Source organism: Pristiophorus japonicus, chromosome 17, assembly GCF_044704955.1.
Source record: "Pristiophorus japonicus isolate sPriJap1 chromosome 17, sPriJap1.hap1, whole genome shotgun sequence".
NCBI lineage: Eukaryota > Metazoa > Chordata > Chondrichthyes > Pristiophoridae > Pristiophorus > Pristiophorus japonicus.
In genome coordinates, this window is record NC_091993.1 from 94488975 (window position 1) to 94512599 (window position 23625).

The 23625-nt window shown below is 45.1% G+C and overlaps 1 protein-coding gene across 1 annotated transcript in view; it reads right to left on the reverse strand.

Moving 5' to 3' along the window:
- Nucleotides 1-11508: 11508 nt before the first annotated feature.
- The window catches only part of LOC139228229 (uncharacterized), an 88584-nt gene continuing 76467 nt past the window's right edge, over nt 11509-23625 (reverse strand). The window contains exon 6 of the mRNA XM_070859405.1: nt 11509-14137. Coding sequence (XP_070715506.1) covers nt 14087-14137 — 51 coding nt within the window. The 3' untranslated portion in view covers nt 11509-14086. The remainder of the gene's footprint in view (nt 14138-23625) is intronic.

Consider the following 23625-nt stretch of genomic DNA (forward strand, 5'->3'; position numbering starts at 1 on the left):
TCAATTTAAAGCTGGTGATAAAGTCCCAAAGGTAACTGGCAGAGTTCTAGTATTTGAGTATAGCAGAAGATATTATCCAAAAGACAGGTCTTGCATTCACCTCTGTAACAAATGTTGGATCAAGTCTGCCAATGTTGGATACTTTGGAGGAAGAGGAGGGACAGCTCCAGCAGGAGGCCCTGCCCTGGTAGATAAATGGACTCACTGTTAACTGATCCAGCGAGAGTATCATTGCCATGTCACTTGCTTGTAACTCTAAGAAAAAAGGAAAGACCGTTTATATAGTGCCCTTCATGACCACTGGCCACCTCAATGTGCTTTACAGCCAATGCAGTCACTGTTGTAATGTGGGAAATGCGGCAGCCAAATTGCGCACTGCAAGCTTCCACAAAAAGCAATGTAATAATGACCAGATAAACTGTTTTTGTTATGTTGATAAATATTAGCCAGGACACTAAGGATAACTCCCCTGCTCTTCTTCGAAATAGTGCCATGGGATCTTTTACATCTACCTGAGAGGGCAGGTGGGGCCTCGGTTTAACATCTCATCCAAAAGACAGCATCTTCCACAGTGCAGCACTCCCTCAGCACTGCACTGAAGTGTCAGCTTAGATTTATGCACTCAAGTCTCTGGAGTGGGATACAAACCCACAACCTTCTGACTCAGAGGCAAGTGTGCTAACCACTGAGCCACAGCTGACACAGCTCTACAAGGACCAGCTCGCCAATACCAGTGCTGCGATCTCAGAGCTGTGCCACCTCCTGGATCAATGACTTGCTGATGAAGCAACATCTCGACAACAATCTCAGTGGAAGAAAAGTGACTACACCTTGTTTGACCTCTATGTCACAGGGTGCTTCCAAGCATCAACTGGAGCCATTACACCACAACAGCTAGTATGGAGTTCACCACTGCATTATTTGTGTTCGCAGGTGCCCACTTCAGCCGCATATCAGTATAAAACAAAGTTAGCGGTAGCATTCAGCACCAGCTGGAAAGGCAGATCCAATGTTATCAGTTGTGTAGCATTCCTTGAGTACAAGATGCCATTGATTGTACCTGTCAGATGGTAATGCTGATGCTATGTCCAGGTTGTCATCCACATCCCAAGTTACACCCAACAGGGAAGAAGTGTTCTATTTTTCATACATTGATGAACTGCTAGTCACAGCTGAAGAGATTGGTAGAGCAACAAAACGTGACCCAGTTATGTCAAAGGTTTTTGATTACATAGCAAATGGCTGACCAAACCAGATATCGGAGGAAGATATTCATCCATAGTTCATTCAAAGGAATGAATTATCAGTGGATAAAGATTGTATCATATGGGGTGCAAGAATAGTTATTCCAAATATTCAGGTCCAAATTGTTCGGAGATCTTCATGACCAGCACCTGGGAATGTGCTTGACCAAGAGTTTTGCACACAGTTACTTATGGTGGCAAGGTTTAGATAAAGATATAAACATCATTCGTCAGTGTACAACATGTCAATTGGTAAGCAAGAAACCACCGTCAGTACCATTACAGCCATGGAAATGGCCTCCCAGGGCGTGGCAAAGGTTACATGTAGATTTTGCTGAGCTAGAAGGACAACAACTGTTCATTGTGATTAATAGCCATTCGAAGTGGATAGAGGTGTCTTCAATGCAGAAAATAACAAGTAAAACAATAGACAATTTGTGAAGATTGTTTTCTTCATATGGCCTCCCAGGAGAATTTGCACAATTCATGAGCAGAAATGGGTGAAACATAATAATAATAACTAATAATAACTTTTATTTATATAGCACCTTTAACATAGTAAAACGTCCCAAGGCACAGCAGTGTTACAAGACAAAACAGATAAAATTGCCATAAAAGAAGAAATGAAGGCAGAGGACCAAAAGCTTGGTTAAAGAGGTAGATTTTAAGGAGCATCTTAAAGGAGGAAAGAGAGGTAGAGAGGCTTAAAGGTTTAGGGAGGGAGTTCCAGAGCTTGGGGCCCAAACAGCTGAAGGCACGGCCACCGATTGTTGAGCAGTTATAATGAGGGATGTTCAAGAGGGCAGAATTAGAGGAGCGCAGACATCTTGTGGGGTTGTAAGGCTGAAAAAGATTACAGAGATAGGAAGGACAAGGCCATGGAGTGATTTATAAACCAGGGTGAGAATTTTGAAATCGAGGCATTGTTTAACCGGGAGCCAATGTAGATCAGAAAGCAAAGGGGTGATAGGTGATCGTGACTTGGTGCGGGTTAGGACATGGGCTGCTAAGTTTTGGATGACCTCAAGATTACATAGTGTAGAATGTGGGAGGCCAGCCAGGAGTGAGTTGGAGTAGTCAAGTCTAGAGGTAACAAAGGCATGAATGAGGCTTTCAGCAGCAGAAGAGCTGAGGCAGGGGCGGAGGCGGGCAATGTTACAGAGGTGGGAAAAGGCAGTTTTAGTTTTGCTGCGGATATGTGCCTGGAAACTTATTTCAGGGTCAAATATGGCACCTCGGTTGCGAACAGTCTTGTTCACCCTCAGATTGATGCTAGGGAGAGGGATGGAGTCAGTGGTTAGGGAACGCAGTTTGTGGCGGGGACCAAAGATAATGGAATCAATCTTCCCAGTATTTAATTGGAGAAAATTTCTGCTCATTCAGTACTGGATGTCGGACAAGTAATCTGACAATTTAGATACCAAGCAGGGGTCAAGAGAAGTGGTGGAGAGGTAGAGCTAGGTGTCGTCAGCGTGCATGTGGAAACTGACTCCATGTTTTCGGATGATAACGCTAAGGGGCAGCATATAGATGAGAAATAAGAGGGAGCCAAGGACAGATCCTTGGGGAATACCAGATGTAATGATGTGGGAATAGGAAGAGAAGTCATTGCAGGAGATTTGAAACATATTAAGGTTCCACCCGTACCACGCTGCTTCAAATGGTGCAGAAGAGCGCACAGTACAAATTGTAAAACGTGCCCTCATCAAGCAAATGTTGGATTCAAATCCAAAGAAACAGCAGTTGTCATTGGACCACAAATTGACTAATTTTTGAATTACTTATCATAATACCCCTCATACAACTGCTGGTAGAACACCAGTAGAGATTTTCCTCAAACGACAGCCACGAAACAGATTCTCGTTGTTAAAGCCAAATCTGACACAGTCAGTAGAAGAGAAACAATTAAGACAGAAAGAGAATCATGATAGAGGTAGAGTAAGAGAGAAAAGTGTGAAATTGAATCAGAAGGTGAGAGTGAAGAACCATCACCATAAATGGTTGAAGTAGTTACCAGGAAGAATAGTAATGATATGCGGTCCTCACACATATTTGTTCAAGATGTTTGATCATGGACAGGTTAGGTTTGTACATGTTGATCATATTTTACCTATCGATATGGAAGGAGTTGAAAGTGGGAATGATTCGATTATTTCTGATGAGTCAGATAGTATTGTTACAAGTAGAGCACCAGTAGCAAATCCTACATCAGATGTCCTAGAAACAAGTCCAAGAGAATGTCAGAATTTGTCTGAGTCCGAGTCGGGAAGACAAACAGTCTGAAGTTGGAAAGAGTCCAAATGTAAATCAAGGGTTTCCCTTGGAGAAAAATTCTCCTCAAGCTCAGCCTAGAATGAGTCTAAGTTCGACACCAAGTTTGGAAAGTTCTGTTCAAGAGTGAAGGTATCCTCTTCGAAACAGAAAACCAGTGGTTAAGTTTGATTTGTAAAAATGGCAACATAAGTCCATATATCTTTTGTTATGTATAACCATGCAAGTTATGTATGATGATTATTTTGTTATGATTACTTCTTCATTAAGGAGGGAGAAGTGTAATAGAGCTAGTGGACTACTGCTCCACTTAGTAGACTACTGTGGTAATGCAACTGCTGCTGTAAATACAATAAAAGGCACATGATGTACTGGAGCTATCTTGTAGTGCGTTTGTTAGTGATGTCATAAAGAATATATCATACTTACAATGTTTATATTTTGAAGAAATCAAATGTTTCCAAACAGACTTGGGGGATAGAGAGAATGTAAGATTTCTGGGAGCCAAAGGTTACCCACTGTGAAGATAACTAATGACACTCCTGTGAAACACCAGATTGCACAAGACAGGGTTACAATAATGCACATTCACAAGCTATAAATATAACAGAGCCTCCTAAAGCAATGGCTCTAATACTTGAACTGCTTTTGTGATGCCTTGCAATATAGGCTTAAGCGGGTAGGCAGAATGACTGCAGGATGTTTCCTGCTGCACAATATTGACACTGAAAGAAGTAATGCTTGCCTGCTGAAGAGCTACAGCAAGGCAGACCCCAGAAAAAAGATATGAGGGAACATGAACTCATGCAGCAGGCCATCCAGTATCCAAAGTAGCACAGGCGTTGTAATGGGCGCTGATGATTGATTATTTTTCCCCTTCAGGCCTGTATACAGCCCTTTCTGCAAACAAAGGGATAAAATGCAAAGCATTCTATATACAACTTAACTAAAAAATTACTATGCTTTCTAAATGTTCCTTTATTTCCATTGTTGTTTGCCAAATAAATTGTTTTTTTACCTTCATTTTACATTAGAAGTTATTGGGGCCGAAATTGGTGAAACACATGGTCCACCCGTTTTTCGGTCCCTGTGCGGTGCGTCATTTTTTATTGCCCGTCACCGCTGGGGCCGAGTGGGCAGGAATTTCATCCCACTTTTCTTGGCGGTAAGCCGAGTTGAGTGCATCGGGCGAGAGCGGAGTGAAGCTGGCGGTGTGCGGCGGAGGAGGCCTTTTGACTCAGGAATCTTCGGCTCCCAAGTTGTGCACACGTGCGTGTGGCTCGCAAGCTCCACCCCCCCACCAATGAGAGGCCCGAGACTGCCAGCCTGAGAGCGCTGTGGGGGGTGGGGGGGGTGCAGAGATCACTGTGGGGTGGCCTGAGATCGCTGTGGGGGAGGGGGACATCGCTGTGGGGGAAGAAGAGATCACTGTGGGGCGGAAGAGACTGGGGAGGTGAGAGAGACTGGGAGGGGGGTGAGAGAGACTGGGGGGTGAGAGAGTGAGAGAGACTCGGGGGGGTGAGAGACAGAGAGAGAGACTGACTGGGGGTGGGAGAGACTGGGGCTGAGAGAGATTGGGGGGTGAGAAAGACTGGGGGTGAGAGAGATTGGGGGGGGGTGAGAGACTGGGATGTGGGAGAGACTGGGGGATGAGAGACTAATAACATTTTTATTATCGTTCATTAATAAAGGAATAAATAAGGCTTTATTAGACCATTTATATTATTGCCTAGCACTAGAAAATACTACAATCCATTAAAAAATACATCAAACTGTGGAGAACTATAAAGGTCTATGTAATATCAAACAAACCTGTCAGCTCTGTGTACATACCACCCACTTAAGATCCACTTAAAAGCACCTTCTCCAGGACGGTATGCAGTTCCGGCAGTAGGTCGGCAGTATGTCATGAATTTTGCACTGTTGGGCGGTATGTCGGCGGTCTGCATGGGTGGGTGGTGTGCATACCACCGGAACTGATGATATGGTAACCGGTGGTATGTCACTGATGAATTTTCCGCCGGGCAGCATGTAGGTGTTTTTTCACCAAAATCGCGGTAAGTGGGCGGTATGTCGATGAATTTCGAGCTCCACATCTGTATAGGTCATTTTATTTATTAATGTGCAAGTAGATATGTGCAATATATTTACTATGATGTGTGGCTGCACTGTCCCGTTGTGCTTCATGCTCTAGTATGCCATGATTTTTCACATGCACTGTGTTTAATTGATATGCGATTGGAAGGTTGAGGAGGGTTCCAGATAAACTCTATGTGCTGCAAACACACACGGTCCTGCATGTGTGTCAGGAATAGCCTGTTCTACACATATGCATGTTTTGAGTTTCTTTTCCTGACCTTCCCAGTGGCGTTCTGTCACCTGCTTGTTCCTGTGCTTCTGAATGCATGTCATGACTGGAGGCAAGGTTGTAATTATGGCCTTGATGGGCAGGAGAGCAGATTGGATAATCAGTCGAAGAAACTAGCATACCTGTTTCGTTTCCCTCCCGATTTTCTGATCTTTAAAATTGGGTGGGCCGTGAATCAGGCCTACTGACTTCTGTACCCAGTTATCCAATTTGACCTCATAATGAGTGAGGCTCCGTGCCGGAAGCAATAACTCATATAATTTAGCACAATATCTTCTCATAGATAGGATGACAGCTTAATTGCCTAACGATGATAATGAATGATAAGTTGTGCATAGAGTTGTGCGTATAAGGTTTATAATACCAGAGGCTGTCTTCATGCTTCGCTTTGTCTCATGGAAAATGATTATCTGCACAGTTAAACCCTGATCTCTGCATTCCTTGTCGATCATTACTACTTAATTCTACAGATCCCCCATGGTCTTCTGTTTATACAGGGGCTGATAATTCATTAAAATTGTGAATTTGACCTTTATAAAATAATGTATTTTCCAATTTGTAGTTATTTTCTCCCCTTTGTTGAGGCATTGCCGCACTATCCACTTTTCTCCAGCTGACAGGTTGGTCGGTGAATTACTGTCACAATTTTGCTGATTCTGCTGTACAACCAGTCACTTGATTAGTAGAGACACACGATTCGCCCAAGGAGGTTCTCTCTCTATGTTTTCCTTCTTTCCTGTGCAGAAACTCTCATCTTCCATTCTGTGTCTCCCCCTAATGGCCAGGCTGAGAATGTGAATTAATTGTCGGAAGTGTAAAGTTTTATCTCCCACTCTGCTGTAGACGTTGCAACTTCAGCCTGTTAATCAAAGTCATTAAAAATGGTGGGGGCCTGCACCCTCCAACGTTCCTATAATGTGGAAACAGCACTGTGCTCACAGTTAAAGTAAAATCAGTCTTTCTGTGCACTATTATGTCAAGCAGAATATTATTGTTAATAGCTGAGGTTTTGCCATCAGCAGGCAAGTGTTTTTTTTAATTAGAGACATTTTATATAATACAGGCCGAAAGTGAAACAAATTAACCTGTCTCAAACCTGTTTTCATCTGTTTTTCACAAAGCTAGTGTATTTAATTATTTATGGGTCAAGAGAATTAGTTACCATAGCAGCAATTGATAGAATTTGCAATTATCTCTCAAAAAAATATGATTAGTATTTTTAGAAGCTGCACAGACCTCTTATCTTGTATATAGTTGGTTGAATATTTAGCATCAGCATCACGGCTGGGCGGGGTGGGGGAATGAAGTATGCAAACAGTAATTATCTCGCTGTACAGGTTTCAGCTACTAGAAGAAAGGAAAGCTACATATATATATATTCATGAAAAACATTTATGCTAACAGTGGATAAACTCATCCATGCGAAGCTAAATGCATTTCATATAGACAACAATAGTTCTTGAAAATATAGTCGATAATGTATATATTATGTAATACAATATGTGCACATTGATTTAGCAATTTGATATTAGAAAAATTATTAGCTACTCAAGGGATGATTGAGACCTAATAATAGTTCAGTCGGAAGGTGGTCTGTGAGTGTCTGGTGCTGACTGCAAGGGGTTCTCGGGGAGTGTTGTTGTGCCTTGGGTGTCCCTCTCTGGGCTTCTGCCCTCACAGCTTATGCCTGACCTGTGAGGTACCCTGAGTGCTGCAAGAGCACCCCTGGAGAGACTGTGTCCACAGCTTATGAAGGGGGTTTTTGAGACTCGTGCGTCCCCACAGCTTATGCCTAGCCTGTGAGGCACCTGTGAGTGTCAAACACTCCTAACTCCTTCTTCCCTAGCCTGTGACACACAGTTGAGCGTTTTCGAGGCACTCCTAGCTTCCCTTACACTGTTCTGACATAAGACTCACGATCAGGAGATGTAATACAATAGAACTGAGACAAGGTGATTCCAAGAGGAACTTAGGCTTCCAATTTATTTGACAAGGTGTATCTCAACAAACAGCAATACACCAACAAAACAATCCCCCTAAATAGACACAACGAAAATCTTTACACAAGTTTAGCAGTACAATGCCCAACCTCCCACCTTTCCTGGCCTAACTGAGTTGGGAGTTCCGGGGACCAGAGGTTATACTCACTACTGTGCCTTCTGCAGTCTGGTGGTTTGTTTCTACTATCTTCGGTGTCTTCGGACACTGGTTTTCCTTCAGTGTCGAGAGTCTTGCTGATTGTTGGATCACAAGAGCAGGGAACCACACACAATGCATCAGAAACCCCTTTTTATAGCCAGATTATCCAGTCCGCCTCTCCTGCTGAAATCGATCCTTCCCATTGGTGGGCTTTGTGATTTTGAAAAATGCAGCAGTTTTAGATTATTGCGGGGTTATTTTCCACTGATGTTAACCTTCTCAAGGTTTGAGTGGGTGTTGATTGCGTTGGCCTCCTGTAGCCATTGTGTAGGCCCTTGTTTGTTTTTGGGTTCCCTAGTTTTCTGAAGGTCTGTATAATTTCCTTCCATAGTGTAAACATGGGGAAGACAATAGCCCGATAATGGCGATGAGTCAGTTCCACAGTTTTCGAGCAAGTGCTCTCCCATTGGCTTGAAAGCCCCATGCTTCGGGCTGACTCTGTCTCACCATTGGCCCTCCGGTGTCCTCCCCCGTCCAATCACTGCTCTGCCAAGGTCAAACCATCTCGGTTTCAATTCACAGCACAGACTGATCCCACAGCCCTTTTCCTTCTGGGTAAAATGAGGGGGTTTTCGCCCTCCCCTACATAATCCCCCATCTGACACAGTCAGACACCACTCGAGTGTGTCAAAGTTCAGGGTGGTGAGAAACCCTAGGTGTCCCAAATTGCCCAACTTTCCCCAGTTTAACTCTAAACTGATCCCGTCGATATATATCGTAATTCCTTTTAACGCGGTACAAAACACAGAATCCGACAGATTACAATATACGACAACAATATACATATATGTACTTAAGGTTACAGCAGTAATTGTACATTGAGTCTCATTTCAGTCTTAACCGTAAAACAAAGAAACCTGCCCTGCAAACTCCCCAGGGGCCATGTATGAAAACGCAGTCATCCCTGGGAATAACAAAACCGCCTAAGTGTCGCGGTCAAGCTTTGTTTACACGCCTTGAGTGTTTAGCAACGGCTCTCCTGTCTGTGTAGTAGCCTGAGGAACTGCTTTCTTTTTCCTTTTCTCCTGAGCTTACAGCTTGTAACTAGCAGATAAGCTACAATCAGGAGTTGGCCGATTACTAAGGCATGTGATCCCACCCGGATCCACTCAGGTATGTCTGCCCGTATCCCCAAATCCCACCATGCTGGGGGTTTAATCTGGGCAATCTCCCCTGCTAGAATTTCAGTTTTCTGCTCCATGGTGTAAAAATGTTTTTGAGACAAATCCACTGCCTGGAGGAGGGCTGTAAGTTTCTCAGGTAGTGGGGCAATGGGATAGCCAAAATGGGCGACATATTGTTGCAGGTGGCTGAGGTTGTTTTGTACCGTGAGGTGAATCGTTGAAGGTTCAGGGATGGGTGTGATTCTGCTGTGTGCCACTTGAACCTGTGCCCTGGGTTTAAAGCAAAAGCTGCTGTACGGTATTGGACACCACCTTCCCGGTCCGTGTTCATACCGTTGGGCACTTGTGGTGACACAATATGTCCCGCCGCCTACATATGCTACCTGTGGAGGCATGTGGTTCGGGGCCATTACCTCCATTGTGCAATTGATAGGCTCTGCCCCAGCAGTGCTGAACCCGCATTGTGGCCTTGCAAAAGCGTTCAAGTGCTGGGGGCACAGGATTACCTGTGCTCCCCTGCTCCGACAATCCGAGAGGTCTGTACCTGTCACAGTGTGCTCCCACATTGTGACATAAGGTGGGACCTCTTGGAATCGAACATGCACCAATCCACGAATGACTCCCACATTCTCCACTCGGTACAGGGGTGCTGGTCGTGGGGACGCCCCCATCACGGGCATCCTGACCACCACACACATGATGGTATGGTTTGACTTTCCAGTCCACCGGTACCGGGTAGGCTTCCGACGCTACACGAAGTTGGCAAGGACTCAAAAAATTATCATAAGGGTGCAGTGCTGCTAAGTGCTGGTTGCTGATCCAGGAGGGGACCTGTCCCTGTCTCAGATCCTCGAGGTTACTCGGTCCCTCTCCCAGCAACCAGGCCCCATAGAGCACGCACACCTCCTTTTGGGCGGCTTGATCGGAGGCGTTTCTATCCTCCCGAATCAAGGCGTTTACAGCCCTGGCCTGTGCCTCCAATTGAGAGATAATCTCCTTTAAGTGAACTGTCATTGCCACCTCTTCGTGGAGCGCGGATCCCACTACGGTATTCTCGTCCCCCAGGATTTTGCGCAGCTGATTCTTTAACCCATTTATCTGGAGGGCCAGCTGCATGTTATCCAAACTGTTTATGGCGGACGCCCCGGTGTTAAACCCTGTGAAAAAGTCATTTAAAGTGCCACGCCTCTGCTTGTCCGGTTCGGCCCGATCCCACTGTTTATACAAGTCTGTCACTTTGACATCCCTGAAGTCCAGTTCATAGAACTTCCGGAACATCTCCCGCAGCAGAGCCTGGTATAACAGCTCGGTTTCCCGGGGACACCATGTAGGTCGGCGGACTTCTGTCAGATTTAGCACCACTGATGCCACCGCGTAGTGTACCCCCTGATAAAGTAGTTTCTCGGTAGGGACCAACACTAAACCATTCCCCGGCCCCCTGGTTGTTGTCAGGCACCGTGTGGGATGGTGGGCTTGGCCGTGGGTGGGGGTTTTCTTTCCCGAACTACAAGTTCGGTGGCGTTTACTGGTACCCAGGGATTGGGGGTCACACACGCCTCCCCGCTGCGATCCCATACCACCCCATCCCCGACATCCTGCCACCACCTATAAAAAGCAATGGAGACCCCTCTGAACACACGCGAGTGGATCCCCACATACACAAATAAATTCCTTGGTCGTACGCCCACCATTTCTCCCAGCACACCGTGACCCCGCCAGATGACCCCATGATGGTTCGGTAGGTATCATTATCCAGAAGTTCCCAGTCCGAGTGTCGGTCTCCCACGTCCCTCTTGAGCTTTCTGAGCCACCACCACCGTCCCAGATGTATGTCCCCGTTGGCAAGTTAGGCATACCTTCCTGCCTTCTGTCATTCTTACTCTGGAAGTGGCCACAGTGATCTCCGGGCAGGAGATGGAGGCCTCTCCGTAGGTAAAGTCCTTATGGTTGGAGTACTTGGTGGAGTTCGATCCCAACCACCCAGGCCATCTCCCCTCGTGGGAGTAGGTGACCTGGCCATCTTACATAATCACATAGGAAAATCTCAAAAGGTAACATGCAATACACAGAATTGCCTCGAATTAGAATGTACCAAGACAATTTCGTGAATTTTTGCATGGGCTATCTGGTCTGAGGAAGATATTTCTGAAGTAATTAAAACAGACATGAGGAAATGTAGTCAACACTGTGAAATTTGCATTTATTCCAGAAATAGCAGATTGCCAAACATTTTGGGTAACTAAACCACTGGCATTTCTAAACAAAACATTGAGATAGAATTCAATAAAGTTAATACTGCTCTTAAAGGTAATTGATACCACAAGACAAAAATTACATCGCTTTGAAAACTATTTGCTTGCAATATTTGCAAACTCAAATGTCTAAAGTTATTTTTGCCTTTTTAAAATTTCCTTCAATCCCATTTAATAAGTGTACTAGAGTAAGCATACCTACATGTGTATATGCACCAGCCCAAATTTACAGAAGAATTAGTTTAATAGAACAAAGCAATTGTCATATTGTTTAAAGTACTAAGCATATGACTGCAATCACAAAATGTTGATTCATATCCACAATTTATTTGAGTTGGGTTTGTAAATTTTATTCGATTTTAATTAACCTATTCATACTGGTGACATTTGCTTTCTGAGTGTAACAGAACAGGGAACACTTCCACCATGCAATGCTGCTTTCTGCCAATAGGCGTCACTAGTGCTCTTCATAAGTGCTGTACAGATCTATTCACTGAGGAGATTTGCAAAAAGAATTGGCTGCACTGCATGCAGAATGAAAGGGCTGTGCAAAAACAAAAGTGGCTGCAATTGGTACATCATTAATATTGAGCTTTATCCAAAAGTGAAAATACCTTAAACCAAATCTTTAGACATATTACTAGCATTTAATCTGTATCCTGTTATAATGATTTGAAGTTGTACTTAAATGATGCTGTGGATGACACTTTAATACCTCAGCACGTTCCACTATTATATTTGTTAAAAAAAAAACAGGTGCAGAGGGTACATATTCCAGTGAAAGTTCCTAATAATAATTTTGACTGGCAGGATACGGTTTCCCTCTCCCTGCCATGATGCATTCCCAATCTCAATCAGAATGTCTGAATCACAAAGCAAGAGCAGTACCGAGAGAGGCCTGGAAACGTGTCACTTGCCCACCCTTTTAGCAAGAGACTGACGTGTAGTGTGAGGGACCTACTTAAGGGAAGAAAATGACCAAAATACGATGGGGACATTCCAAAAATTATAAGGAAATGACAGATCCCACATACAATAATACCATATTACATTATAGATCTCACATACAATGACACCATATTACAATACATACTAAGTACATGAAATGGCTGAAAACAAACTTTAGTACTCTTCTGCAAACCTTGTGATGTTACGGAGCTTCACGATTGGCATAATCATCTATTATACCCTTTCATAAGTGCAATCACTGCACAGCTACCAGCTGTCATTAACATTCCCCTCAAATTAAAGGCTGTCGTTCTATTTTGGTATCTCCCTGATGTTGGTACAACTCCTGGAGAACTGAGACATCTACAGAGCTGCTTCTGCTGAATTACAGCTTTGTAACTCTCTCCATAGTATCTGTTACGCTATATGCACTAAGTCATGAATGCATTTAAATTACTACATTCATTTTATTTTCTGTAAAATATAGATGTAGGAGAAACTTACACCAAATGCGTTTTGATTTACACAAATTTACACAAACTGTAGTACAATTAGCTTTTCAGGATAAGGCGAATTAAAAGATTTTTAAAAAGGCTCCACAGTTACAGTCTCAGGTTTTGTAATGGCTCAGGTTCTGTCCCTGCCTTGATTGTAATTCAGATCAAACAGACACTGCTGAGTGCACTGTCATTTATAGGCTTGTAGACACTGTCAGATGAGAAACATGTGTACATGTAGCACATATTAAAGGGCAAAGTTATCAAGAATTTCTAGCTTGCAAGCCAAGAAATTCCAAGACATAAATTGTAGTTAGTTTGGAGTTTTGAAACAACTGTAAATGTTTGTTGTCCTGTTTTTTCTAATTCAGTTGCGCAGTGCTGCAGAATTCTATCTCAAGATATTTTCAAAATATAGGCTTCATTAAAATAGTAGGCAATCATCTGCAGGACATAACAAGTATTCCACAGCCACCTGACTTTGGAATCTATGAGTAGTAAAATTGTAAGTGGACTATTTGAGTGTCAGATCACAAATGCAATAATTTCTCTACCCCACAGAAGGACAGCAGTATCATATGCAAACTACTAACCAGTTCTGATACTTTCCATTATCCAGTAAAATATGCTGAACTTCTCAGATAATGGATTTTGTCAGGAATGGCAACTGCAAGCTAGATATTCTTCACAGCAATCCATCTTTCATGAAACCAAAGCATTCTTTAAAGGAAGTTCTTTTTAACCTTATGACTGTGAGGATAATTTTGTCTTGTTATATTGAATTTGAAAAATATAAAAGTGTTGATTTAAGATTGAACTTTAACCTGGAACTATTGAGACTTGAAAGAAGTTATAATGGGCCATATATTTAACTGAGTTAAAAACATTCAGAGATTTAACCCCGATTTTAACCTCCATTATAACCCGGCGGGAACATGGTGAGTTCAGGTTGGGTGCCCATTTTACGCCCTGTCCGATTTGACTCTCCATTGACTTAAAAAGAGAGGGTGTAAAATTGGGCATTTGACCCAAACTCTTCTCATACTTGCCGGACAGGTTAGGTTAAAATCAGGGCTATAGTCCTTTTTAATTAGCTCAATATTCCTTCAGTCTACTTTCTTTACTTTTAGTATGGCAATAATTTTTATGATTGTTTTTCATTTTCTTTTTTAGAATTTCCGTCCTAATGCCAAGATCTGCTTTCGTGTACATCCTTCTCCTCAAGGACCAGAACCTAAAGAAGAGGAAATTAATATTTCAGAGTATATAGTTGCCCAGTGCGACGTGACGTTTCAAATTTTCCACAATCCATTCAAGTAGCATCAACTAAGAATGTACACTTAACAAAAATGTAGTTCTGTACAAATCATAGCTTCATTCAGTGGCTCCATGACTGACTATTCGTATGCAAATAGGACCATTTAGTATTCCCACACTCTGTTTTAATTGCAGGCCATTAAAGTTGCAATGAGCTGTTTAATTGATCAGTATCTACAAACTGCTTATAATTACTTGTAAGGCCCAAACCTGTGGTTGGAGTAGGTTGGAGGCTCACCGCCATTGAGATCGCCGGGGATCGACTGGAACAGATGAATCGGCCAGTGGGGAGCGAGAAGCGAGGGTCCAGTTAGAGTGTCTTGGCAGCAGGGAGGTCGATCTGCAAGGTAAGTCGGGATGGGGGATGGGCAGTGGGCCCTTGCAGAAAAGTTTTTAGGGGTGGGAAAATACTTTGGGGGGTCGAAGTTAGGGTCAGGGGGGCTTAAACAGAGGTGAAGGATGGTAACAGATGTCCAGAGGAAGGTTTGTTCGGGGAGAGCTCCCTCGGAAGCTGCTATCCCATCCACCATCTTGGAGTCTTGACAATTCACTTGTCCTTTAAAAAAGGCGACAAGTCCGGCTGCGGCAAGTACAGAGGAATCTCCCTGTTGTTGGCCACTGGGAAAGTCATTGCTAGAATCCTCCTCAACTGTCCTCTCCCTGTGGCTGAGGAGCTCCTCCCGGAGTCACAGTTCGTTATCCGTCCGCTACGGGGTACAACAGGCATGATCTTCATGGCGTGACAACTGCAAGAGAAATGCAGGGAACAGCACCAAACCTTGTACACCTCACAAAGGCCTTTAACACTGTTAACCGCAAGGGACAATGGAGCGTCCTCCGTTTCAGCTGCTCCCAACAGTTTGTCGCCATCCTCCGCCTGCTCTACGATGACGTACAAACGTGATCCTGACCAACAGTTCCACCACGGACCCAATCCATGTCCAGACCGGGGTCAAGTAGGGCTGCGTCATCGCGCCAACCCTCTTCTCGATCTTCCTCGCTGCAATGCTCCATCTCATGCTCAACAAGCGCTCCACTGGAGTGGAACTAAACTAAAGAACCAGTGGGAACCTGTTCAACCTTCGTCGCCTCCAAGCTAGATCCAAGACCGTCCCATCCTCTATCATCAAACTACAATACGCGGACGACGCTTGCGTCTGCGCACATTCAGAGGCTGAACTCCAAACCATCATCAATATCTTCACCAAGGAGTACGAAAGCATGGGCCTTACATTAAACATCCGTAAGACAAAGGTCCTCCACCAACCTGACCCCGCCACACAACACTGCCCCCCAGTCATCAAAATCCATGGCATGGCCTTGGACAACGTGGACAACTTTCCATACCTCAGGAGCCTACTATCAACAAGGGCAGACATCGACGACGAGGTCCAACACCGCCTCCAGTGCACCAGCACAGCTTTCAGTCGCCCAAGGAAGAGAATGTTCGCAGATCAGGCCCTCAAATCTGGCATCAAGCTAATGGTATACAGGACTGTAGTGATACCCGCCCTCCTGTATGGCTCAGGGACGTGGACCATATACAGTAGACACCTCAAATCGCTGGAGAAATATCACCAACGATGTCTCAGCAATATCCTGCAAATCCCCTGGGAGGATAGAATCACCAACATCAGTGTTCTCGATCAGGCAAATATCCCCAGCATTGAAGCACTGACCACATTCGACCAGCTCCATTGGGCGGGCCACATTGTCCGCATGCCCGACACAAGACTTCAAAAGCAAGATATCTACTTGGAACTCCTACACGGCAAGCGAGCCCCAGGTGGTAGTGAAAATGTTTCAAGGACACCCTCAAAGCTTCCCTGATAAAGTGCTTGCGGCAAACCAGACTCCCCACCCATCTTTTCCTCCAACCACTGTCTGTCCCACCTGTGACAGAGACTGTAATTCCCGTATTGGACTGTATAGTCACCTGAGAACTCACTTTTAGAGTGGAAGCAAGTCTTCCTCGATTTCAAGGGACTGCCTATGATGATGAAATACTTGTTAGTTTTTCTCCTTTGAGGCCAGCTTAAGATACCTAAGGTCACAGAGGTCCCCAGCTTCAAGGATGCATTGATTCCAAGCCACAACTTTTATATGGCTCTAGTTTATCTTTTCAATCATGTTAAGTTACAACTTTGTTGTTTGATCTCAGGCAACAACTTTTATTTATATAACGCCTTTAATGTGGTAAAATGCCCCAAGGCAACAGATGAATGTTCTGAAACAAAATTTTACACCATGCCACATAAGTTGATTTGGACAAGTGACCAAAAGCTTGGTCAAAGATGTAGGTTTTAAGGAGCATCTTCAAGGAGGGGAGAGAGATAGAGCGGCGGAGAGGTTTAGGGAGGAAATTCCGGAGCTTAGGGCCTAAGTAGCTGAAGACACAGCCACCAATGGTGGAGCTTTGAAACTCAGGAAGCGCAAGAGGCCAGAATTGGAGGAGTGCAGAGATCTCGGAGGGTTGGAGGGCTGGAGGAGCATACAAAGATATCGAGGGGCGAGGCCATTGAGGGATTTTGTAAACAAGCATGAGAATTTTAAAATTGAGGTGTTGCTGAACTCGGAGTTAATGAGGGTCATTGCAAAACATAACTAGAGTAATATTAAGAAACAAAAAATATTCTTCTATTTCAATAGCTCTGTGTTTTGGGTTAGCTCAGTCTAAAAGGGCATATTACTGATCCTGCTTAGAAAGGCACTTGGACCTGTATAAGGCCTAAGTCTCACTGGGGCAGAATAATGATCCTGTCTCACTGGATATGGCAAGACAAGCTGACGACTATTATTCAAGTACAGTTCTTGCAGCATCTGGGGCTGGCATAGGACCAGCATCACTGAATATTATGAACCTGAAACTCTTTAAGGACTGCAGCTCACATCTAAAGGAATGCTGCCATTTAAAAGTAAGTAACTTTATATGAGAACAAAAATTGTTACAAACTTTTTAAAAGCTCAAAATAGTTTTTTAAAAGTTTTCAGCCTACGCAAAGGTTGTATGGTAGTGAGAACAAAAGGACGGCAAATCCAACGTGAAAGCACAAAATTGAGTTTATGGCTGTAGATTGATGCTTCACCCTGTTCCCCATTTGATGGCTGGTGAAGTGGGCATGAGGTGACTGAGGGTATATTTGGCACTTCTTGGCAGATGGCAATGCACCATGCCTAGCAGGAGGTGATGTTCAGGCTCAACGCTGTCTAAAATGCCTGCAGGACCTGATAACATATGCAAGCGAAGGTGATAAGGTAAGACTACTCAACAGTACCATGTACCAAATAGATGGCCAAGATTGTATGGCATGAAGTGTTGCGTGTCGCCCATGACAATTCCACAGACAACCTTATAGTTCTTTCACTGCAGCTCAGAAAAATCCATAACTCACAGGGTATCAAGTCAAGATGCAATCTGCAATTGCCACACTCAAATCTTCCAACAGCTTCACACATGGTCATCTATTGACACCCAGGATGATCTTCAGGTTGGGCATTTGGCAGCCATTAAGGATCCACTATGCAGCAGTTTGGTGACATTGGGCAACTGTATCATTGGTTAGCTAACAAATACTTTCATGAAAGCGTTTGCCATGCTAATCAATATATCAGTCATGTGTTTGATCCAGGTGTGGGCAGCACAACACTGTAGCCAAGAATAAACTAAAGGGACAACATTTAAGGGCAAGGGTGATCTTGCCAGCCATTGGCTGTACCCTCCCTATTTTGCAAGTTGACTGCAGCTATTCTGCTGCAGATGGCAAGTTATGCAACTGTCTCCTTTCTAACCTAAAGCAAGTTATCCTTGGCCATTGACAAGTAAGTGTGCCAAAGTCTACAGATATGGTCTAATCTCTGATGATCTCTTGGACATGCATTTTTTCACCTTCTACCACTGTAACCAGGAAATACTGTATCTGAGATACTTAAGATGCAAACTTACTGTAAAAAGTAATAAAAATAGTTTCCCAAAAATTGTTCTAGAACCACATATTAGTAACAATATGGACAGCATTTATAATAAAAACACAGCACTAAAAAGGAACTGTAAACATTGCAACCCAAATAAATGTGCAAGGTTTGTGAGACTTTTTGGGGTCCTTCAGACATGGGGCTAGAAGTTGCGTAGCGCCCGTGCGGGGCGATGACTTTTGCGGGAGCACAAAAGTATCGCTGGGCGCTACCCAATTCTAGCAGTCACAAATCTTTGGTTTAGCGCTCCAGGAAGGAAGTGGAGCACTAAATCAAGCGCTACCACTTCCCTTGGAGCGCTAAACCAGGCAAGAGGGGCGGTAGCGGCAGAGCGCTGCACAATGTCCAGTGCAGCGCTGCTGGGAGCCTTAAAGGGAAGGGCCATTGCGCTGCAATAAATCAAGTTCCCTGCTCGCCGACAGCACCTATGATCCGCGACGATCAGCCCCAAGCACTCTATCAGAGCGCAGGGCTGATCATTCGTCACTGAAGAAAAGATTTTAAAAAATGCACAGAGGGTTCAGTAAAGATTTTTCACCTATCTCGCCGGTGATCCCTTTATATACCGCTCCCTAAGCAGCCAGCCTTCCTTACAATGCCTCCTGCAGCTGCCAGTGTTGATGCTCGGCAATGTTGCAGGGGGCAGAAGCGAAGTTCACATCCGGGGCGGTACTGGGGCGCTGCGCACCGGATGACATTGCGGTCTCTGGGGCGCAGGGGATCATGGCATTCAGGTTCACCGCCGTCGCTAACCTGCAAGGCAAGTTTGTGGGTGTCGGTACTCTCGCCGCACAAGTTCACAGAGCCGATAGCGCCCCGTTATCGCCCCCCTGGAAGCGCTAATGGGAGGCGCAAAGGAGGCCAATTTCTCCCCCACGCTGCTTCCAATGCCCCCATTCCAAATGAGCACACAAGAAAAAAGAGCAACTTAGTACTAAAGTTACAGCATGTGCTTGATGTTCATTTAAAACACTTCAGCATCAAATTTGGGGCCTGAATGAGGCTAGGGCATGAAATGGGCACAAGGACATTAGCTCACGAAGTACAGAAGACTGTTGAATTGCAGCTCTGTAAGAAACGGGTACGAGGCCTGGTCTTCCAATTCAGCAATTTCCCTTAGACTTGTTATGGACCTGCTCTCCCAGCATACAGTGCCACTGAATCTTCACTTAAGTCCTTAGTTGTGACTTTGTTTGTTCATTGTGTGATTGAAATATAACTGCAGTTCACAAAACGTTTAAATATTCCTAGCTACAGGAACCACACATAAGACTCTTTGAGCAATGAGAGAATCTTTCCAATAAAAATAAAGGTGTACTTTCAAATTCAAACTTTCAAAGCATTCTTTGCCAATCAGCATCTGGCAAACATGTACTGCTAATCTTCCTGTTCCCTGGCAATAACAACCTCTGCAGCTGTTACTGGGTGTTCCAGGGAAACTGGATAATAGGTGCTGACAGGCAGTTAATTTGCTAACTACTAATTAAGAGTTAGTGGTGGAGAAATTGGATTGTGTCGCACCCATTTTTTAGCTGCTACACGGCCTCCTAACGCTCAATCATGGGGTCCATAATGTGCGTACACACTTCCGGCAGGTGTAGCTGGACACCATCTTCGTAAAGGTATATGCGCACCTAATAACCACCAGCAGCATGCAGAGCAGACAGATTATGACGTCAAGCAGTATGCAACACTGATTTAACGGCAGCACTGCCACTTTTGAACTCCACGCTCCTGCCTACGCCTTGTCTTAACCTCGCACAAGCTGAACACACGTTAAATTAAATGAAGAAGCCCACCACCAATGTACCCACCAAGCTGCGTGGCTGCACAGTCATCTGCAAGATCCCCGGCAGGCCACTCACTGGCTTTCACATTGTAGACACCGCACATGCACAAAGATTCGAATGGGCTGTGCATTGGGGGAGGCAGGCTGTGTAAGAGGCATTGCAGCTTACGGGGTCATTGCACTCGACCAGCGCTATTTAAAAGGATCATGAACAAATTATAGAATAGTTGCTGTATTGTTTCTTTTAGCTGCTGGTGCAATTGGGAGCTTTCATATACTTGCCTAAAGATCAAAGAGTCTACAGGGAGTGGTCTGGCTGGTGCTGAAGTACTTTTCTGGTCATTTAAAAGCTCATGCTGAAACAAATTGCTTCCAGATGTGGGTGGCCTGCTAGGCCTTTCTCTGGGAATTGAGCATGACTAGTAAAATTAAAAGAGGCCACACAGAGCAGGAAAAGTGGGAGGAAGAGGAAGGGGAGAAGGGCTCTCAGCACGAGGCCATATCCACTGAGGGTCTTTAGGGAGCAATTCACTTACCTTAACTTTAGCGAGGAACAATGCTTGCGATGTCTTTGCTTCACAAAAGAGGTAGTGATTGAAATCTGCCAACTGCTGCAGCCACCACTGCAACCTTAAAGCAAGGCAAGGGCCTGTGGCAGTCAAGGTAACCGTGGCTCTGAATTTTTATGTGCCTGGCACTTTCCAGGCTGCTGTGGGAGAAATGAGCAATATTTCACAGTTTGCTGTACACTGCTGCATAAGGGAGGTACTGAGGCTCTCTATACACAGTACCTCATTTCATCTCATTTCATCTTGTCAGAGACAAGCAGGCAGAGTGAGCACGAGGGTTTGCATGGATTGCAGGCTTCCCCATGGTGCAGGGTGCCATTGACTGCACGCACATTGCTTTGCCTGCGCCACATTTGAACTCGGTCATTTTCATGAACCAAAAAGGATTTCCACTCCCTCAATGTGCAGCTGCTGTGCGACCACAGCCAGCTCATCATGTAGGTGAATGCCTGTTATCCTGCTAGTAGTCATGATTCCTTCATGCCGTGGCAATCCTCTGTGCCACCTGTATTTGACTCACGGCAGCAAGACAAAGGGTGGCTTCTGGGCGACAAGGGTCATCCACTCATGACATGGCTCATGACTCCGGTCTGGAACCTACGTACTTGTGCACAGCAGGCCTGCAATGAGAGCCATGCTGTCACAAGGAACATTATAGAGCACACCACCGGCATCCTCAAGCAACGCTTCTGCTGCCTGGATCGCTCTGGAGGAGCCCGGCAGTACTCAGCTAAGCGGGTATCACGATTTGTACTGTGCTGCATGCTACACCACCTGGCCATTATGAGGGAACTGCCCTTGCCACCATTTATCAGGTGAGAAACTGAGGAGCAGCAGTACGAGGAAGAGGAGGAGGTGAATGAGGAGAAAGTGGAGGAGGAGGAAGTGCAACAGGACATGGAGGAACACGAAGAGGAAGGGAGGATACATTGTAGACAGCCACTTTCTGCCCGCACTCTAAGTGATCAAGTAGTTCAAGAATGATACCAGTAACCTCAACCACATCTCCCCATTCACAAACAGTTCCACACTCCTTACCTTACCTCTATCATTGACCATCATATCTTCCTCTTTACGACAACACAAAAATAAAAACCATCAAAAAATTCACATTTTAATCCAATTGTATAAACTCAATTATGACAATGCATACAAAAATAAACTAATCACCCTTGTGAATTCCCTTAAAGCCTGTCTTCCGTGTGCATTTGCCTGTCTTAGTGCTCCTACGAGGTGTTTCCCCAGTGGCTGCAGCATGGCTGGTGGAAGGCTGCTGACCCACAACTGAAGACACTTGGGGGGCAACCTCGAGCAGCTTTGGGCCTAGAAAGCCTGGCTTAAAACTGCAGCATCTCAGCTTGGGCTGCAGAAGTCTGGACTGGCTGGCAAGGGCACTGGCGGAGTGGCAGGGGTGGGAGCAGGAATGCTGCCATCCTGAGAGGACAGCAAGTTTGTAATCCATGGAGCCACTCTCCCGGGGAGCGCCTCAGCAAACCTACTGATCTGTTGGAGGACAGATTGATGGGCTGCTGTGATGCCCTGGAAGCCCCTTTGAACAGTGATAGCCAGAGCCATGATGGCCGCAGTCTCACCTAGCAAGGCAGCAGTCTGAGTTTCCACTGCAGCACTCAGACCTTTGATGGAAGCTGTTTGTGCTGCAATGTAAGCTGTGACATCGGCCATCAGATGCTGTATCATGGTGGGTTCGCAGGTGTGCTGATGGAGATGACCAGATTTATTAAGTAAATTTCGCAAGTTGGTGCTGGAATTCTCCTTGCTCCTTCACATTGATGCAGGCTTTCCAGTGCACCCCAAGCATTTGTTTATGTACACCCATCAGCCTTCTTCTATAGTTTGGTCCATCGAAGTCCTCATCTGACTCCTCTGCAGCAGAACTAGTATGCGATCACACCATCCAACGACTTGGCACCTGCGGTATCCTTTCCCCCTGACCTGGTTGCAGCACACTTGTGCCCGGTGTCTCACTCCTAGCCTCTAAAATACGCACCGTGTCAGTCTCTGAGCTGGTGGCTGCGAGTGTAAGATCAAGTGACGGTGTCTCATCATCTGTACTGTCTTCTACCTCTTCCTCCACTGACTGGGAAGGTTCCAATTCTTGAGTATCTGAAATGAAAAAGGGACAAGGTTTAAGTTTAATATTCCCCCTAATCTTTTTTTTTGGGTGTGCGGCCCCTTTAAGCTTTTGCATGCGAGAAACCTAACATTAGAAAAAACGTTCCTGGACTGCACGGGACTGGCCATGTGGCCACGCAGCTTCGCGAGAACGTTGGTTGGGTTGTAGCGAGGGGAGAGCAGAAAGTAAGAAGTGTGTGTTTACACCATCTGCAGCTTCTGAAGAGAAGAGATTATGGGATGAGGGAGAGGTGGGATGAGCTAAGGCAGATTAGATATGCAGATACTTTCATCATCGATTCCACCAGCCCCGCTTATGGCCATGGTCTCAGTGATGCCCCTTCCCATGATGGCCAACACTGTCTCCTTCATGGGGGTTTAAAACATGTAGGTACACTTGTCCTCCTCCAGTTCTTTGCTGCTGCTTGCTGAACTCCTTCAAGAAAAAGGAAAGTGTGTCTGTGAGTGTCCTGCAATGTTTGGTTTATGTGGCTGTCATGGTTGAATAGCTGCCAGTGTGTGCGAGCTGTGAGATGTGGGTACAACGCGCCTCCTTGACAAAGTGCAACATCCCCACAAGACCGCCCAAAGTGGAGGAAGAGCATCCGGGAGGGCGCTGAGCACCTCGAGTCCCATCGCCGAGAGCAAGCAGAAACCAAGCGTAGACAGCGGAAGGAGCGTGCGTCAACCCAGGCTTCCCACCCACCCTTTCCTTCAATCACTGTCTGCCCCACCTGTGACAGAGACTGTAAGTCCCACATTAAACTCCTCAGTCACCTGAAAACTCACTTTTAGAGTGGAAGCAAGTCATCCTCGACTCCGAGGGACTGTCTGTGATGATGATGATGTGGGTACGAGGCTTGCATCAGTGCTAAGTGCGTGAGGGTAAGGTAAAGCATATGAATTATAAAGTTGAGTACTGATTGATAGAGATTGCTAGAA